Genomic DNA, 16,381 nt, shown 5'->3' with positions numbered 1-16,381 from the left:
CTGTGCTCTAGGGTGCTGTGCTGTGCTGTAGTGTGCTGTAATGTGCTGTGTTGTAGTATGTTGTGCTGTAGTGTGCTGTGCTCTAGTGTGTTGCTCTAGTGTGCTGTGCTGTGCTGTGCTGTAGTGTGCTGTAGGGTGCTGTGCTGTAGTATGTTGTACTGTAGTGTGCTGTGCTATAGTGTGCTGTGCTCTAGGGTGCTGTGCTGTGCTGTGCTGTAGTGTGCTGTAGGGTGCTGTGCTGTAGTATGTTGTACTGTAGTGTGCTGTGCTGTGCTCTAGTGTGTTGTTCTGCATTGTGCTGTGCTGTGCTCTAGTGTGTTGTTCTGCATTGTGCTGTGCTGTGCTGTAGTATGTTGTGCTGTAGTGTGCTGTGCTGTGCTGTAGTATGTTGTGCTGTAGTGTGCTGTGCTGTAGTGTGCTGTGCTCTAGTGTGCCGCTCTAGTGTGCTGTGCTGTAGTGTGCTGTGTTGTAGTATGTTGTGCTGTAGTGTGCTGTAATGTGCTGTGTTGTAGTATGTTGTGCTGTAGTGTGCTGTGCTGTAGTGTGCTGCTCTAGTGTGCTGTGCTGTAGTGTGCTGTGTTGTAGTATGTTGTGCTGTAGTGTGCTGTGTTGTAGTATGTTGTGCTGTAGTGTGCTGTGCTGTAGTGTGCTGTAGTGTGCTGTGTTGTAGTATGCTGTGCTGTAGGGTGCTGTGCTGTGCTGTGCTGTGCTGTAGTGTGCTGTGTTGTAGTATGTTGTACTGTAGTGTGCTGTAATGTGCTGTGTTGTAGTATGTTGTGCTGTAGTGTGCTGTGCTGTAGTGTGCTGTGCTCTAGTGTGCTGCTCTAGTGTGCTGTGCTGTGCTGTAGTGTGCTGTGCTGTAGTGTGCTGTGCTGTAGTGTGCTGTAGGGTGCTGTGCTGTGCTGTGCTGTAGTGTGCTGTGTTGTAGTATGTTGTGCTGTAGTGTGCTGTGTTGTAGTATGTTGTGCTGTAGTGTGCTGTGCTGTAGTGTGCTGTGCTCTAGTGTGCTGCCCTAGTGTGCTACGTGCTGTAGTGTGCTGTGTTGTAGTATGTTGTGCTGTAGTGTGCTGTGTTGTAGTATGTTGTGCTGTAGTGTGCTGTGCTGTAGTGTGCTGTGCTCTAGTGTGCTGTGCTGTGCTGTAGTGTGCTGTAGTGTGCTGTGTTGTAGTATGTTGTGCTGTAGGGTGCTGTGCTGTGCTGTAGTGTGCTGTGCTGTAGTGTGCTGTGCTCTAGTGTGCTGTGCTGTAGGGTGCTGTGCTGTAGGGTGCTGTGCTGTGCTGTGCTGTAGTATGTTGTGCTGTAGTGTGCTGTGCTCTAGTGTGCTGTGTTGTAGTATGTTGTGCTGTAGTGTGCTGTGTTGTAGTATGTTGTGCTGTAGTGTGCTGTAATGTGCTGTGTTGTAGTATGTTGTGCTGTAATGTGCTGTGCTGTAGTGTGCTGTGCTATAGTGTGCTGTGCTCTAGGGTGCTGTGCTGTGCTGTAGTGTGCTGTAATGTGCTGTGTTGTAGTATGTTGTGCTGTAGTGTGCTGTGCTCTAGTGTGTTGCTCTAGTGTGCTGTGCTGTAGTGTGCTCTAGTGTGCTGTGCTGTGCTGTGCTGTAGTGTGCTGTAGGGTGCTGTGCTGTAGTATGTTGTACTGTAGTGTGCTGTGCTATAGTGTGCTGTGCTCTAGGGTGCTGTGCTGTGCTGTGCTGTAGTGTGCTGTAGGGTGCTGTGCTGTAGTATGTTGTACTGTAGTGTGCTGTGCTGTGCTCTAGTGTGTTGTTCTGCATTGTGCTGTGCTGTGCTCTAGTGTGTTGTTCTGCATTGTGCTGTGCTGTGCTGTAGTATGTTGTGCTGTAGTGTGCTGTGCTGTGCTGTAGTATGTTGTGCTGTAGTGTGCTGTGCTGTAGTGTGCTGTGCTCTAGTGTGCTGCTCTAGTGTGCTGTGCTGTGCTGTAGTGTGCTGTGTTGTAGTATGTTGTGCTGTAGTGTGCTGTAATGTGCTGTGTTGTAGTATGTTGTGCTGTAGTGTTCTTTGCTGTAGTGTGCTGCTCTAGTGTGCTGTGCTGTAGTGTGCTGTGTTGTAGTATGTTGTGCTGTAGTGTGCTGTGTTGTAGTATGTTGTGCTGTAGTGTGCTGTGCTGTAGTGTGCTGTAGTGTGCTGTGTTGTAGTATGCTGTGCTGTAGGGTGCTGTGCTGTGCTGTGCTGTGCTGTAGTGTGCTGTGTTGTAGTATGTTGTACTGTAGTGTGCTGTAATGTGCTGTGTTGTAGTATGTTGTGCTGTAGTGTGCTGTGCTGTAGTGTGCTGTGCTCTAGTGTGCTGCTCTAGTGTGCTGTGCTGTGCTGTAGTGTGCTGTGCTGTAGTGTGCTGTGCTGTAGTGTGCTGTAGGGTGCTGTGCTGTGCTGTGCTGTAGTGTGCTGTGTTGTAGTATGTTGTGCTGTAGTGTGCTGTGTTGTAGTATGTTGTGCTGTAGTGTGCTGTGCTGTAGTGTGCTGTGCTCTAGTGTGCTGCCCTAGTGTGCTACGTGCTGTAGTGTGCTGTGTTGTAGTATGTTGTGCTGTAGTGTGCTGTGTTGTAGTATGTTGTGCTGTAGTGTGCTGTGCTGTAGTGTGCTGTGCTCTAGTGTGCTGTGCTGTGCTGTAGTGTGCTGTAGTGTGCTGTGTTGTAGTATGTTGTGCTGTAGGGTGCTGTGCTGTGCTGTAGTGTGCTGTAGTGTGCTGTGTTGTAGTATGTTGTGCTGTAGTGTGCTGTGTTGTAGTATGTTGTGCTGTAGTGTGCTGTGCTCTAGTGTGCTGCTCTAGTGTGCTGTGCTGTAGTGTGCTGTAGGGTGCTGTGCTGTAGTATGTTGTGCTGTAGTGTGCTGTGCTCTAGTGTGCTGTGCTGTGGTGTGCTGTGTTGTAGTATGTTGTGTTGTAGTATGTTGTGCTGTAGTGTGCTGTAGGGTGCTGTGCTGTAGTATGTTGTGCTGTGCTGTGCTCTAGTGTGTTGTTTTGCAGTGTGCTGTGCTGTGCTGTAGTATGTTGTGCTGTAGTGTGCTGTGCTGTAGTATGTTGTGCTGTAGTGTGCTGTGCTGTGCTGTAGTGTGCTGTAGGGTGCTGTGCTGTGTTGTGCTGTAGTGTGCTGTGTTGTAGTATGTTGTGCTGTAGTGTGCTGTGCTGTGCTGTGCTGTAGTGTGCTGTAGGGTGCTGTGCTGTAGTATGTTGTACTGTAGTGTGCTGTGCTGTAGTGTGCTGTGCTCTAGTGTGCTGTGCTGTGCTGTGCTGTAGGGTGCTGTGCTGTAGTATGTTGTACTGTAGTGTGCTGTGCTGTGCTCTAGTGTGTTGTTCTGCAGTGTGCTGTGCTGTGCTGTAGTATGTTGTGCTGTAGTGTGCTGTGCTGTGCTGTAGTATGTTGTGCTGTAGTGTGCTGTGCTGTGCTGTAGTGTGTTGTGCTGTGCTGTAGTGTGCTGTGCTGTGCTGTAGTATGTTGTGCTGTAGTGTGCTGTGCTGTAGTGTGTTGTGTTGTAGTGTGTTGTGTTACAGTGTGCTCTGCTGTACTGTAGTGTGTCTCAGTGTGTGGGATACTCACTGCCGGACAGTCCGGTGATGTCCATCTTGGGCAGGTGCTTTGCCTTGAGAACCACGACACTCAGCCTGTGAGTGACTGGCTGGTAGGAGAGTGAAACCAGCAGCTCCCCACGGCTCACACACTGCAGGGGAACAGAGAGACAGAGCCTTAACACAGAGAGAGACAGAGCCTTGACACACAAAGAGCCTCAACACAGAGACAGAGCCTCGACACAGAGACAGAGAGACAAAGCCTCAACACAGAGAGACACAGCCTCAACACAGAGAGAGAGAGACAGAGCCTCAACACAGAGAGACACAGCCTCAACACAGAGAGACACAGCCTCAACACAGAGAGAGAGAGACAGAGCCTCAACACAGAGAGACACAGCCTCAACACAGAGAGACAGAGCCTCAACACAGAGAGACACAGCCTCAACACAGAGAGAGAGAGACAGAGCCTCAACACAGAGAGACAGAGCCTCAACACAGAGAGAGAGAGACAGAGCCTCAAAACAGAGAGACAGAGCCTCGACACAGAGACAGAGAGACAAAGCCTCAACACAGAGAGACACAGCCTCAACACAGAGAGAGAGAGACAGAGCCTCAACACAGAGAGACACAGCCTCAACACAGAGAGAGAGAGACAGAGCCTCAACACAGAGAGACACAGCCTCAACACAGAGAGACAGAGCCTCAACACAGAGAGACACAGCCTCAACACAGAGAGAGAGAGACAGAGCCTCAACACAGAGAGACAGAGCCTCAACACAGAGAGAGAGAGACAGAGCCTCAAAACAGAGAGACAGAGCCTCAACACAGAGAGAGAGAGACAGAGCCTCAACACAGAGAGACACAGCCTCAACACAGAGAGACAGAGCCTCAACAGAGAGAGAGAGACAGAGCCTCAACACAGAGAGACAGAGCCTCAACACAGAGAGAGAGAGAGACAGAGCCTCAACACAGAGAGAGAGAGACAGAGCCTCAACACAGAGAGACAGAGCCTCAACAGAGAGAGAGAGACAGAGCCTCAACACAGAGAGACAGAGCCTCAACAGAGAGAGAGACAGAGCCTCAACACAGAGAGACAGAGCCTCAACACAGAGATAATTTACAAATTCAACAATCACATTTTTGAACTTTTGTTTCTCTTACAAAATCCTTTTCCATTTTTTGTAATAATTTTATAACTTTTTAACAGAGAGAGACAGAGCCTCAACACAGACACACAGAGAGAGAGAGACAGACAGAGCCTCAACTCAGAGAGAGAAAGAGAGATAGATTTTATATTTATATTATTTGTAAAGCTTTTTAACTTTTACGATGTTATTTTATTTCATTTCAACGTACCAAATTGCTTTAGCAATACTTGTGTGTAAACATTTCATGCCAATAAAACTCAATTTGAATTTGAGAGAGCCTCAGCAGAGAGAGAGTGAGAGACAGAGCCTCAACACACACAATCAGAAGGCTCTCTCTCTGTCTCTCGATACTGGCACACAGAGAGAGCCCGAACACTGAGAGTCCGGCCCAGGTCACCAAGCTTGTGGCAGCCGTGTAACACAGTGATCTCACTGGTAACAGAACGAAAACTTTACTCTAAGACTTCTCACTGTGTCCTCTCTCCCTCTCTCTCTCTCTCTCTCTCTCTCTCTCTCTCTCTCCCTCTCTCCCTCTCGACGGATTCCTGAGCCGCTGCTCAGAGTCTCCATGGTGACGCACCGTGGGAGGCGGCCTGGGGCTGCGGATGAACTTTTAAAATGGAGGAAACAGAGCTGAGAGCTGAGTGCCCCCCCGAACACAGTGCTGTCTGTCTGTCTGTCACTGCCTTATGGCTGGTCTGTGTTAATAACTGTCTCCTTGTGTGTATCAGTGTATGTGTGTGTGTACATATATTTATATATAACTCAATTTGCCCAAAACTCTGTCTTGTGTCTCATTATCTGTGTGTGTATAACTGTGCTTGTGTATGATCAATATCAGAACTTGATCATAATAATGGTTCCCGAACTGTATATCCACTCTGACTCATCCCTCTATCTCTGTCTCTCTCGCGCTCTCTCTCTCTCTCTGTCAGACAAAAGCCCAGCTCTGGTGGATCCCCTCCCTCTCTCCACTCCCTCCTCTCTCTTTCTCCCAGCACACTCTCTCTCTGCTCTCGCTCAGGCAGAATCAATTGGTTTAAAACCCCTCCAAGTCCCAATGAACTGGGAGTAGATTCAATTAAACACGCTCTTCCCTCTGATTGAGAGAGCGAGAGAGGTGATGATATAAGATGTCGTGGCTGTGCAGGAGAGGAGGGCACGGCCCTGAGTCTGTCTGAGTCTGTTCGAGACTGTCCCAGTCTGTCCCAGTGTGTCCGAGACTGTCCCAGTCTGTCCCAGTGTGTCCGAGTCTGTCCCAGTGTGTCCCAGTCTGTCTGAGTCTATCCCAGTGTGTCGGAGTCTGTCCCAGTCTGTCCCAGTGTGTCTGAGTCTGTCCCTCAGTGTCCCTCAGAGCCAATGTGTCTCAGTCAGTGTGTCTCAGTGTCAGTGTGTTTCAGAGTCTGTGTCCCTCAGTGTCCCTCAGAGCCTCCCTCACCTGTATGCTCCTCTTCGTGATGGCGCGGGTCAGCTGCACGCGCCCGGTGCTGGGGTCCACACCGGCCAGTGGCACCACGGCCTCGCCAATCACGTCATCGCGGGAGAAGCGGTCGAAGCTGAGCACCAGGAAGTGCAGCACCAGCTCGGGCAGGGCGCTGTAGGCCACGCCGTAGAAGGTGAAGGTCTCGTCGAAGGCCGGCTCGCGCGTCTTGCGCAGCACCCGGGTCTTCACGCGGTGCTTCTTCTCCGGCAGGATGGTCATCTTCACGTAGGGGTCCGAGCTGCCCGACTGCTCGTCCACCCCGGGCAGCCCCCGCGCCCCCACAATGGTCACCACCAGCGCCTTCTTGGGGAAGTTGTAGTCCACCGCCAGGCTCAGCTCCCCAAGGCCGGGGCCCTCGGCGGGGGTGAAGGGCGAGGGCGTAACGCTGGTGTCGTTGCTGTTGCTTTCGCTGCTGCTCTCCAGGCAGCTGTAGTCGGCCCTGATGGGCAGCTCCCTCTCGATCCGCGACTGTGCCGGCTGCTCCTGGGGGGCCGGCTGCGGCTGAGTCGAGGTCGCCAGCTGGAGATGCTGCTGCTGCTGCCAGCGGGGGCTCAGCATGCCGCCCTCAGCCGCGTCCACCAGGAGGACATTGCCGCTCCGGCCAGGGCCGCCCCGCTCGCGCTCCCCGTCCCGGCCCGGGTGCCGCGCCGCCCGCACGATCTTGCGGCTGTTGCTCAGGGTCTCGGGGTAGATGCTGATGCCCTTCAGCATGTGGATGAACTTGTAGGGGGGATCGGCGGCCGAGTCGCAGTGCCCCCCGCCGCTGCTCATCCCTCCCTTGTAGCCGGCGGTGAGCTGGCGGTACCGTCGCTGGCAGCAAGTCCACACGAACACGGCCACGGACACCGACACCACCAGGACGCCCGCCCCGATAAACCCAGCCAGCACGGGGGACACGTCTGGGAGGAGAGAGAGAAGGAGAGTGTCAGCATCGCGATAAATATTCGATAAATGAACAGACACCAGGGGTACGGCATTGCGTTCCCAGGGGGCCACAGGCTGGGCAGCAGGGCCACGACTCACCCCAGCGTGTCTCTCAATCCACCGGTGACCTACATGTGAGGGTTGAAAAGTCCTACATGACCCAGTTTTGGATGCATTTCGATTTTTTCTCCGAACACAAACCAAATCAAAAAATCAACACGACGGCTATTGTGACAATACGAATAACTCTGTTGCTCTCGGGGACTGTGCAGCAAAGTGATGGCACGTCTGCTTTGCTTTACTTCTACCCGGTTAAACAGGGACAGAGAGAGGGAGGGGGAGAGAGAGAGAGAGAGAGAGAGAGCCTGCTGGCTGTTTGGTGAGCTAGATATCAAAACACACAGTCAAGAAGGGAAGAAAATAGGTTAAGAGTCGGCCGAGGGACAAAGAGAGAGAGAGAGAGAGGGATGGGGGGAGGGAGAGTGACAGCAGATTGTCCTTAAAGGACAGCCAAAACAGAACTGGGTGAGAGAGAGAGAGAGAGAGAGAGAGAGGGGGAAGGGGGAAGATGACAGAAAGAGAGAGCGACGTGAGACAGAGTGAGCAATGCGGGGCCAGACCCAGTGTGTCAGCGCCGTGCTCATCCCACTGAAACAGCTCCGCACCCGCACTCAGGTCCCTGTCACCGCCACCCCGGGGATCACGGGTTGGGTGCACGGGCGGCACGAGGGTGGCTGTGGGGGCCGAGATTACGGCGACACTGAGACTGCCCGGGAAGAGATTACACGGAGCAGCGCGTAAGCCCTTTATAGTGTGAAAGGAGACGCCATTGTTCGTCCGAGTGAAGGCAGAGTGGTGGGCGGCCATGACCTGCATTCGTGCCACCGTGCCAGGGCAGGGCAGGGCATAGCTTTTGAGGGATGGTGGGGAAAAAAGCAGCCCTCCTATGTTTGGACCTGTTGGGCTTATTTCCCAAGCAACCACGTTTCTGCTTCCAGATACTGACCTACATGGCTTGTCTGAAAGGAAACGTTTTATCCAAATACGTCCTTGATGCCGCGGTTGTGTTGGTGTGCTGCTTGTGTTGGTTGAGAAAGTGAGCGGGTTTGATCAGATCAAACGCGCACTTGAATTGTGGTGGTCGTGTCTTCGGTGGATCACAGCGCTGAGAAACAGCTCTTGATGCCGTCAGCGCCTCCTGTCTGCACTTGTTACCCGTTAGAGCGAGGACGGATGACTGCGTTCTGTATTCACTGTGGATTTTACCTGCACTGCTGTAATGCTGAAACTGTAACTGTATTAAGCCTGACTGGTGATAATGTACTGTTTTGTATGACTGCACTTTTGTGTTGCTCTTGGTTCCTGTATTTGGCCTGACAAGAAATACATAAGAATCACCATAATAATAACGTGTGTGTATATGATTTTGATGCAGATATTGTGTTGAACTGTATATTAGTGTTGAGCATTGTGTTAGAAGTGTTGAGCTTTGTATTAGTAGTGTTGAGTACTATATGAGTAGTGTTCAGCACTGTGTTAGTAGTGTTGAGTACTATATTAGTAGCATTGAGCTTTGTGTTAGTAGTGTTGAGTACTATATGAGTAGTGTTCAGCACTGTGTTAGTAGTGTTGAGTACTATATTAGTAGCATTGAGCTTTGTGTTAGTAGTGTTGAGTACTATATGAGTAGTGTTCAGCACTGTGTTAGTAGTGTTGAGTACTATATTAGTAGTATTGAGCTTTGTGTTAGTAGTGTTGAGTACTATATTAGTAGCGTTGAGCTTTGTGTTAGTAGTGTTGAGTACTATATGAGTAGTATTCAGCACTGTGTTAGTAGTGTTGAGTACTATATGAGTAGTATTGAGCTTTGTGTTAGTAGTGTTGAGTACTATATTAGTAGCGTTGAGCTTTGTGTTAGTAGTGTTGAGTACTATATTAGTAGTGTTGAGCTTTGTGTTAGTAGTGTTGAGTACTATGTTAGTAGTGTTGAGCTTTGTGTTAGTAGTGTTGAGTACTATGTTAGTAGTGCTGGTCTTTGTGTTAGTGTTGAGATGTGTGTTAGTTGCCTGGGCAGAGCCAGGCCCATGATATTGGCCAGCTGGTTCTGGAATTTCGAATACTTTTTTCCCAGGTTGTGTGTTGCGTCATACTGAGACTCATCCTTCTCATCCCTCTTTCCAGACTCCGCCCCTCCTCCCCCCTCCCATGTTGTTCTACCTTTCTCTCCTTCCCTTCCTACATCCCTCATTCAGCCCGCCTCCCCACGCGCTCTCTCCCTTTCCTTCCCTCCACCTCCTCCTCCCTTCCCTCCATCCTGCCCTCTGCCTCCGCTTCTCTCTCTCTCTCTCTCTCTCTCTCTCTCTCTCTCTCTCTCTCACAAAAGGCCCCGGCCCCTCCTCCGTCCCGGAGGGAATTCCGATTGGCTGATGTCACGTTCTGGAACGTGTTTAGAGCCAGCTGCTCCAGTTGCCTGGAAACATCCCCATGAGATCACACAACCCCCCCAGCCTGTCACCCCACCGCCCCTCTCTCTCTCTCGCTCCATCACTGGAGTCGTCTGTTCTGTTGTTTGCTCGCCTCTGGACCCCCTCGCCCCTCTCGGATCGGCGGCACCGCGACTCTCTCGGCGCCGGAGCGCATCAGGGGGGCCACGAGAGCACGGCAGCGCGGCCCAGACGCCACTGTTATCAAGTTGTTCAGCCCATGAAACTTTATAGCAGGCAGCTAGCAGGGTTCAAGAAGCACCGCCAGGCACAGGGCCTACAAATATTCAGCATCCCTCTCCCCATCCCTCTCTCTCTCACTCTCCCTCCCTCTCCCCATTCCTCTCTCCATCTCTATTGCTCCCCTTCCCTGTCCATCCCTTTATCCCTCTCCACTCCCCAATCACCATCTCTCTCCCTCTCTCTCCCCATCCCTCTCTCCTTGCCCATCCCTCTATCCCTCCCCATCACTGTCTCTCGCTCTCCCCCTCCCCCTCCCCATCTCCCCCTCCCATTTCTCTCCCCCTCTCCCCATCTCTATCGCCCTCTCCCTCTCCTCATCTCTCTCCTGCTCCCTCTCTCCATCTCTCTCCCCCTCCTTCCATCCCCATCTCTCTCCCTGCCCATCCTTCTATCCTTCCCTCTCCCTCCCTCTCCCCATTCCTCTCTCCATCTCTCTCTCCCTCTCCCCATCTCTATTTCTCCCCTTCCCTGTCCATCCCTTTATCCCTCCCCACTCCCCCTCCCCATCTCTCTCCCTCTCCCCATCCCTGCCCATCCCTCTCTTTCTCCCCATCCCTGCCCATCCCTCTCACCCTCCCTCTTTCCCTTCCTCCCTCCCTCCCACTCTCCCCATCCCATCCCTCTGCCCATCCCTCTCTCCCATCCATCCATTCTCAATAACCGCCTCATGCAGTACAGTGTCCAGGCCGGTGAAAACATTACGAGGCGTCTGACACTAATGTGGATTAAAATCGATTTAAAACAAAAACACAGACACTCGCTTCAAGTCTTTAGAAACCGCTGACTGATAAAAAGGGGGGATGAGGATGAAAAAATGGCTGACCAGTGGCTCTGTCTGTCGTCTATATTACTGAGGCGAGTCTTGGCAAACTGGCAGCTGCACGGCATCAATAATAACCGCGGTGTGAACGGCAGCCATCTTTAATCAGCCCAGTCTGTAGTCATGATTAGGACACTGGACAGTCATCAAATAAAGTACAAACACCAAACACCGTCCTCCCCAACCGAAAAGGAGAGAGTATATGGAGGGAAGAAGGAAGTGTGGCAGGGGAAGGAAAAGAGCGCAGCACCATCCTCCGTGGCCCCTCGACCGCACGGAAACCCTTCCCCACCTCACTGATCTCCCGTTTCCTTCTTTCGTTTCTCTTCATGAGAGGGCTCTGTATCGGGACTCTGGGTGTTGGGACAGTCTGTACTGCTGGCCGGACGAGTGCCCTCTCTCTCTCTCTCTCTCTCTCTCTCTCTCTCTCTCTCTCGCTCAGATGCATTAGGGTAGCAAGCAGCAGTGACACAGCTGAAACTGAAACGGGGACAGGGGGAGAGAGAGAGAAAGAGGGGCACAGAGAGAGGCAGAGACAGAAAGAGAGGCATACAGAGAGGCAAAGAGGGGTAGAGAGAGAGAGAGAGAGAGAGAGAGAAAGAGAGGGGCAGAGAAAGAGAGGGAAGGAAAGATAGAGGGGCACAGAGAGACAGAATGGGCAGAGAGCTGGGCAAAGAGAGAGAAGGGCAGAGAGAGGGACAAAATGAGAGATGGGGCAAAGAGAGAGAAGGGCAGACAGAGAGAGAAAGGGGCACAGAGAGAGAGAAGGGCAGAGAGAGGGGCAAAGAGAAATAGGGGGCATAGAGAGAGGCAAAGAGAGAGATAGGGGCAAAGAGAGAGAGACAGAGAGAGGGGCAAATAGAGAGAAGGGCAGAGAGAGGGACAAAGAGAGAGAAGGGCAGAGAGAGGGGCACAGAGAGAGGGAGAGGGGCAAAGAGAGATAGAGGGACAGAGAGAGGGGCACAGAGAGAGGAGCAAAGAGAGAGAAGGGCAGAGAGAGGGGCACAGAGAGAGGGAGAGGGGCAAAGAGAGATAGAGGGACAGAGAGAGGGGCAAAGAGAGAGGGACAGAGAGAGGGGCAAAGAGAGAAGGGCAGACAGAGGGACACAGAGAGAGGGAGAGGGGCAAAGAGAGATAGAGGGACAGAGAGAGAGGGGCACAGAGAGAGGGGCAGAGAGAGAGAAGGGCAGAGAGAGGGGCACAGAGAGAGGGAGAGGGGCAAAGAGAGGGGCAAAGAGAGAGGGACAGAGAGAGGGGCAAATAGAGAGAAGGGCAGAGAGAGGGACAAAGAGAGAGAAGGGCAGACAGAGGGACACATAGAGAGAGGGGGCACAGAGAGAGAATGACAGAGAGAGGGGCAGAGAAATAGGGGGCATAGAGAGAGGCAAAGAGAGATAGAGGGACAGAGAGAGGGGCAAATAGAGAGAAGGGCAGAGAGAGGGACAAAGAGAGAGAAGGGCAGACAGAGGGACACAGAGAGGGAGAGGGGCAAAGAGAGGGGCAAAGAGAGATAGAGGGACAGAGAGAGGGGCAAAGAGAGAGAAGGGCAGAGAGAGGGGCACAGAGAGAGAAGGGCAGAGAGAGGGGCACAGAGAGAGGGAGAGGGGCAAAGAGAGAGGGACAGAGAGAGGGGCAAATAGAGAGAAGGGCAGAGAGAGGGACAAAGAGAGAGAAGGGCAGACAGAGGGACACATAGAGAGAATGACAGAGAGAGGGACAAAGAGAAATAGGGGGCATAGAGAGAGGCAAAGAGAGAGAGGGGCAAAGAGATAGAGGGACAGAGAGAGGGGCAAATAGAGAGAAGGGCAGAGAGAGGGACAAAGAGAGAGAAGGGCAGACAGAGGGACACATAGAGAGAATGACAGAGAGAGGGGCAAAGAGAAATAGGGGGCATAGAGAGAGGCAAAGAGAGAGAGGGGCAAAGAGATAGAGGGACAGAGAGAGGGGCAAAGAGAGAGAAGGGCAGAGAGAGTGGCACAGAGAGAGGGAGAGGGGCAAAGAGAGAGAGAGGGGCAAAGAGATAAAGGGACAGAGAGAGAGAAGGACAGAGAGAGGGGCAAAGAGAGAGAAGGGCAGAGATAGGGGCACAGAGAGAGAAGGGCAGAGATAGGGGCACAGAGAGAGAAGGGCAGAGAGAGGGGCACAGAGAGAGGGAGAGGGGCAAAGAGAGGGGCAAAGAGAGATAGAGGGACAGAGAGAGAGGGGCACAGAGAGAGAAGGGCAGTGAGAGGGGCACAGAGAGAGAGAGGGGCAAAGAGAGAGAGAGAAGGGCAGAGAGAGGGGCACAGAGAGAGAGAGGGGCAAAGAGAGAGAGAGAAGGGCAGAGAGACGGGCACAGAGAGATAGAGGGGCAAAGAGAGAGAGAGAAGGGCAGAGAGAGGGGCACAGAGAGAGGGAGAGGGGCAAAGAGAGAGAGAGAAGGGCAGAGAGAGGGGCACAGAGAGAGGGAGCGGGGCAAAGAGAGAGAGAGAAGGGCAGAGAGAGGGGCACAGAGAGAGAGAGAGAAAGAAAGGGGCAAAGAGAGAGGGAAGGTCAGAGAGAGGGGCACAGAGAGAGAGAGAGAGAGAGAGAGAAAGGGGCAAAGAGAGAGAGGGGCACAGACGCACACACGCCAGTGACCGGCCCGTCTCTCGGCTGAGCTACGCAGCTACGGCCCCCGGGCACGGCTGGCACCAGGCCAGGATGCCCCCGCTCCCCCAGGTGTGATGCATTTTGTTTCGGGGCCAGGGAACAGTGTCATATCATGCGTCACCGATCCCTCTTTCGTCTTCCTAAGGTGGCAGCGGATTCGGACTGGATCCCCGGAGCCGAGGAGAGAGAGGGTCCTGCCCCACCGCGGCCCTCGGCCACCAAACCGCGAGGGCCACGGGGACCGAGGAGGACCCACGATGGAGGACAACAACAGCCCTGTCCACAGTAATGGATGCGTCTCCTCTTCCCTGGCAAAACTGCAGACAGACGGTCTTTACCTCCGCTGTCAAATCCCCCTCTCCTTCACAACCACTCTACATATGTGTGTATATACAGTATACAGAACATTTCCTCAAGAAAAGACAATCCAACAGACACACTAATAAAAATCATATTTTTTTAAGTAATGCCCGCTAATTAAAATCTAAATCATCACCAAGAAGTGATTGGGATATCAAGTCCTGCCCCCCCACCACCACACCGCCCTGACAATCGTATTCAAACCCATAACTCACGCCTGGAGTGGGCAGGTTGTCTCTACAATAACAATAGAGACGCGGGGAGAGGCGATGCCTGGCCCCAGGAATAGACATCACGTCATCCCGTCCACCCCAGCCCAGCACCCAGCCAACGCCATTGCACACAGCGGGGTGGGGGGCTGGGGGGGGCTTAGGGAACCAGGCCAGGGCACGCAATCACGACCGCTCATCACCACCTTCCACAGCCAACAACACAATCCTAACGATCACGCAGCATCCAAACGCAGAAATAGAGCAAGACGGTGCAAAACAAGTGCGACAAAGGCGCAAAAGACGAAGCCGGGGGTTGCCACCACTCTCTCTCTCTCCAGCAAAAGCTGATTTTACCCCTCAGACAGCTCCCCAATCTACACCCCCCACGGCTAGTGTCGTCTCTCTGGTTTAAAGGGCGATTTTCTTATTTTATTTGCCCCCCCCCCTCACCACCACCATCACCGGTGTGCCAGATCCAGACCACACCGCAACAATAATAAGAATCATAACAATAACAATAATAATAACAACCACAATAGGCAAATGGAATGTACTCGCCTAATTAGAACGCCGGGTTCCAAACGCAATTAAGTGCACGACGAAGTGTGTGTTTTGAAATATGAAGTAGCGGGTGGCTGTAGGGCCATTTTAACGCTGTTAGCTTTTGGAGAGGAAAAACAGGTGAGATCCAGCCAGGAAAACAGACTGATACATGTCTCATGCATGTCCGTTAAATGATCCAGCCAAAGCTATACACATATATGTACGCATGCGTGTATTATGTGGATAAATATATATATATATATATATATATATATATATATATATATATATAGGATGCGTCCAAAAGCATTATTTGGAGATGCACAAGCCCAAACAGCGCTGTTTTCACACACGGTCGTCCATCTTATGCGCGCTAGACTCCAGAGCGCCGGTGCATCTACACACAACTGCTTCTCCGACATTACAGACAACAAGACCCACACAACTAACACCGAAACACAGCGGGGCTTACCGTACGCGGGTCTTATGTTGGTGATCTCAGCCATTTTTAGCTTCTTCTCCCAGCAACTGCGATGCTCTCTCTCTCTCTCTCTCTCTCACTCACTCACACACACACACACCAAAGAAAAAAAGAAAAACAAAAACAGGCGACAGGGCAGGTCTCTATTTGATTTCCATGTAGAATAATGTCAGCCGTGAGTTTCTGCCCGTGGAGTCCGGATCAAGACTGTGCCTCAGTGGCGGAGCTGGGGCTGGGGATGCTGCCGCTCGGTGATGCTCAGACTCGGTCAGGGATGCGGCGGCGGACTGGTCCAGGCATCAAAGGGAGGAGAGCTCGGCCACGCCCATCGCGCTGTCACTCACCTCGGGGATCCGCCCCCGCCCCCCACCGCTGCACTGTGGGCCTATGGAGCGCTGCTGTCAATCACGCCAGCCCCGCCCACGCACGACGCTTTCCGATTCGTGCCGAAGTTGGCCGATCCGTGATGAAGAGGCTCTCACCCCCCCGTAGATGGCTTAATTGGGGAACGAAGGGAAAAACGCAACAGAATGTAAATACGGTGTCGTGTGTCTGCAGTCGCAGTGTTTGTCCCTCGTTAATTGTGTTTTTGTTGTGTTTATTGTGTAACTGCGGGCTTTGCTGCATCCGGAGTGTGGGACAGTGTGTACTGAATGATGTCACCGTTGTTGAGCGGTAATGCAGCGAGTGTGTAGTTTTCTTTTCCGTTTAGTCTCCTTGCATACATGCACCTGCTAAAGGACTCTTTTTTTAAACAGTCTGGCTCTTTTATTTGGTATATTTCTTACTTTCTTTAGTACAGTGTCCTTGGCTTTCTTGCAAGGCGCTATAAAAGGCTTGTATACATAAAATAAACATAAAACCTGACCACTCTGTCTCGCCCAGCACTGTAGGTCAGGGCGGACACAATTTCTCTCTCTCTCCTCTTCTGTCCAGGACGTATTAAAACAAATCCGGTAAACTATCCATTAAATCGCAGCCCCTTCCCCCCCACCTCCCTCTGCACTTAATTAAATCAGAGCGTCTGGGAACGGGCGGCTGGCGCTGCAGTTTAAGCGCAGTGCGATGCTGCCGCCCTGTGGTCAGTGTGGTATTGCAGGCGGCGCCGCCAGGCTGATCGCACACCTGTGTCCTCCTGCCGGTTCGCTATGGTGCTGTATTGCTCTGCATTGTATTGTATCTGATCGAGAGCTTTGTGATGCCTTAATGCAGCTGCTTTTGTCCACACAGAGACACACTGAGACAAGCTCACAGGCCGACCGACAAACAGACCAACACGCACACACGCACACACACACAGACAAGCTCACAGACCGACACACACACACACACACACACACACACACACACACACACACTGAGACAAGCTCACAGACCGACACACAGAGACACCGCCACGCACACACACACACACACACACACAAAAACACACACAGAGACACCGCCACGCACACACACACACACACACACACAAACACACACAGAGACACCGCCACGCACACACACACACACTCTAAGTCAATCAGGCGTGT

General features: G+C 52.2%; 1 protein-coding gene across 1 annotated transcript in view; it reads right to left on the bottom strand.

Moving 5' to 3' along the window:
• The window catches only part of LOC136767491 (synaptotagmin-11), a 20,669-nt gene extending 5,540 nt beyond the window's left edge, over positions 1-15,129 (bottom strand). The window contains exons 1-3 of the mRNA XM_066721291.1: positions 14,841-15,129; positions 6,108-7,051; positions 3,550-3,670 (exon numbers count right to left, since the gene is read on the bottom strand). Coding sequence (XP_066577388.1) covers positions 3,550-3,670; positions 6,108-7,051; positions 14,841-14,874 — 1,099 coding nt within the window. The 5' untranslated portion in view covers positions 14,875-15,129. The remainder of the gene's footprint in view (positions 1-3,549; positions 3,671-6,107; positions 7,052-14,840) is intronic.
• Positions 15,130-16,381: the final 1,252 nt, after the last annotated feature.

The sequence above is a fragment of the Amia ocellicauda genome, chromosome 14, assembly GCF_036373705.1.
Source record: "Amia ocellicauda isolate fAmiCal2 chromosome 14, fAmiCal2.hap1, whole genome shotgun sequence".
In the NCBI taxonomy this organism is placed as follows: domain Eukaryota; kingdom Metazoa; phylum Chordata; class Actinopteri; order Amiiformes; family Amiidae; genus Amia; species Amia ocellicauda.
This window is presented reverse-complemented; position numbering and strand designations above follow the sequence as displayed.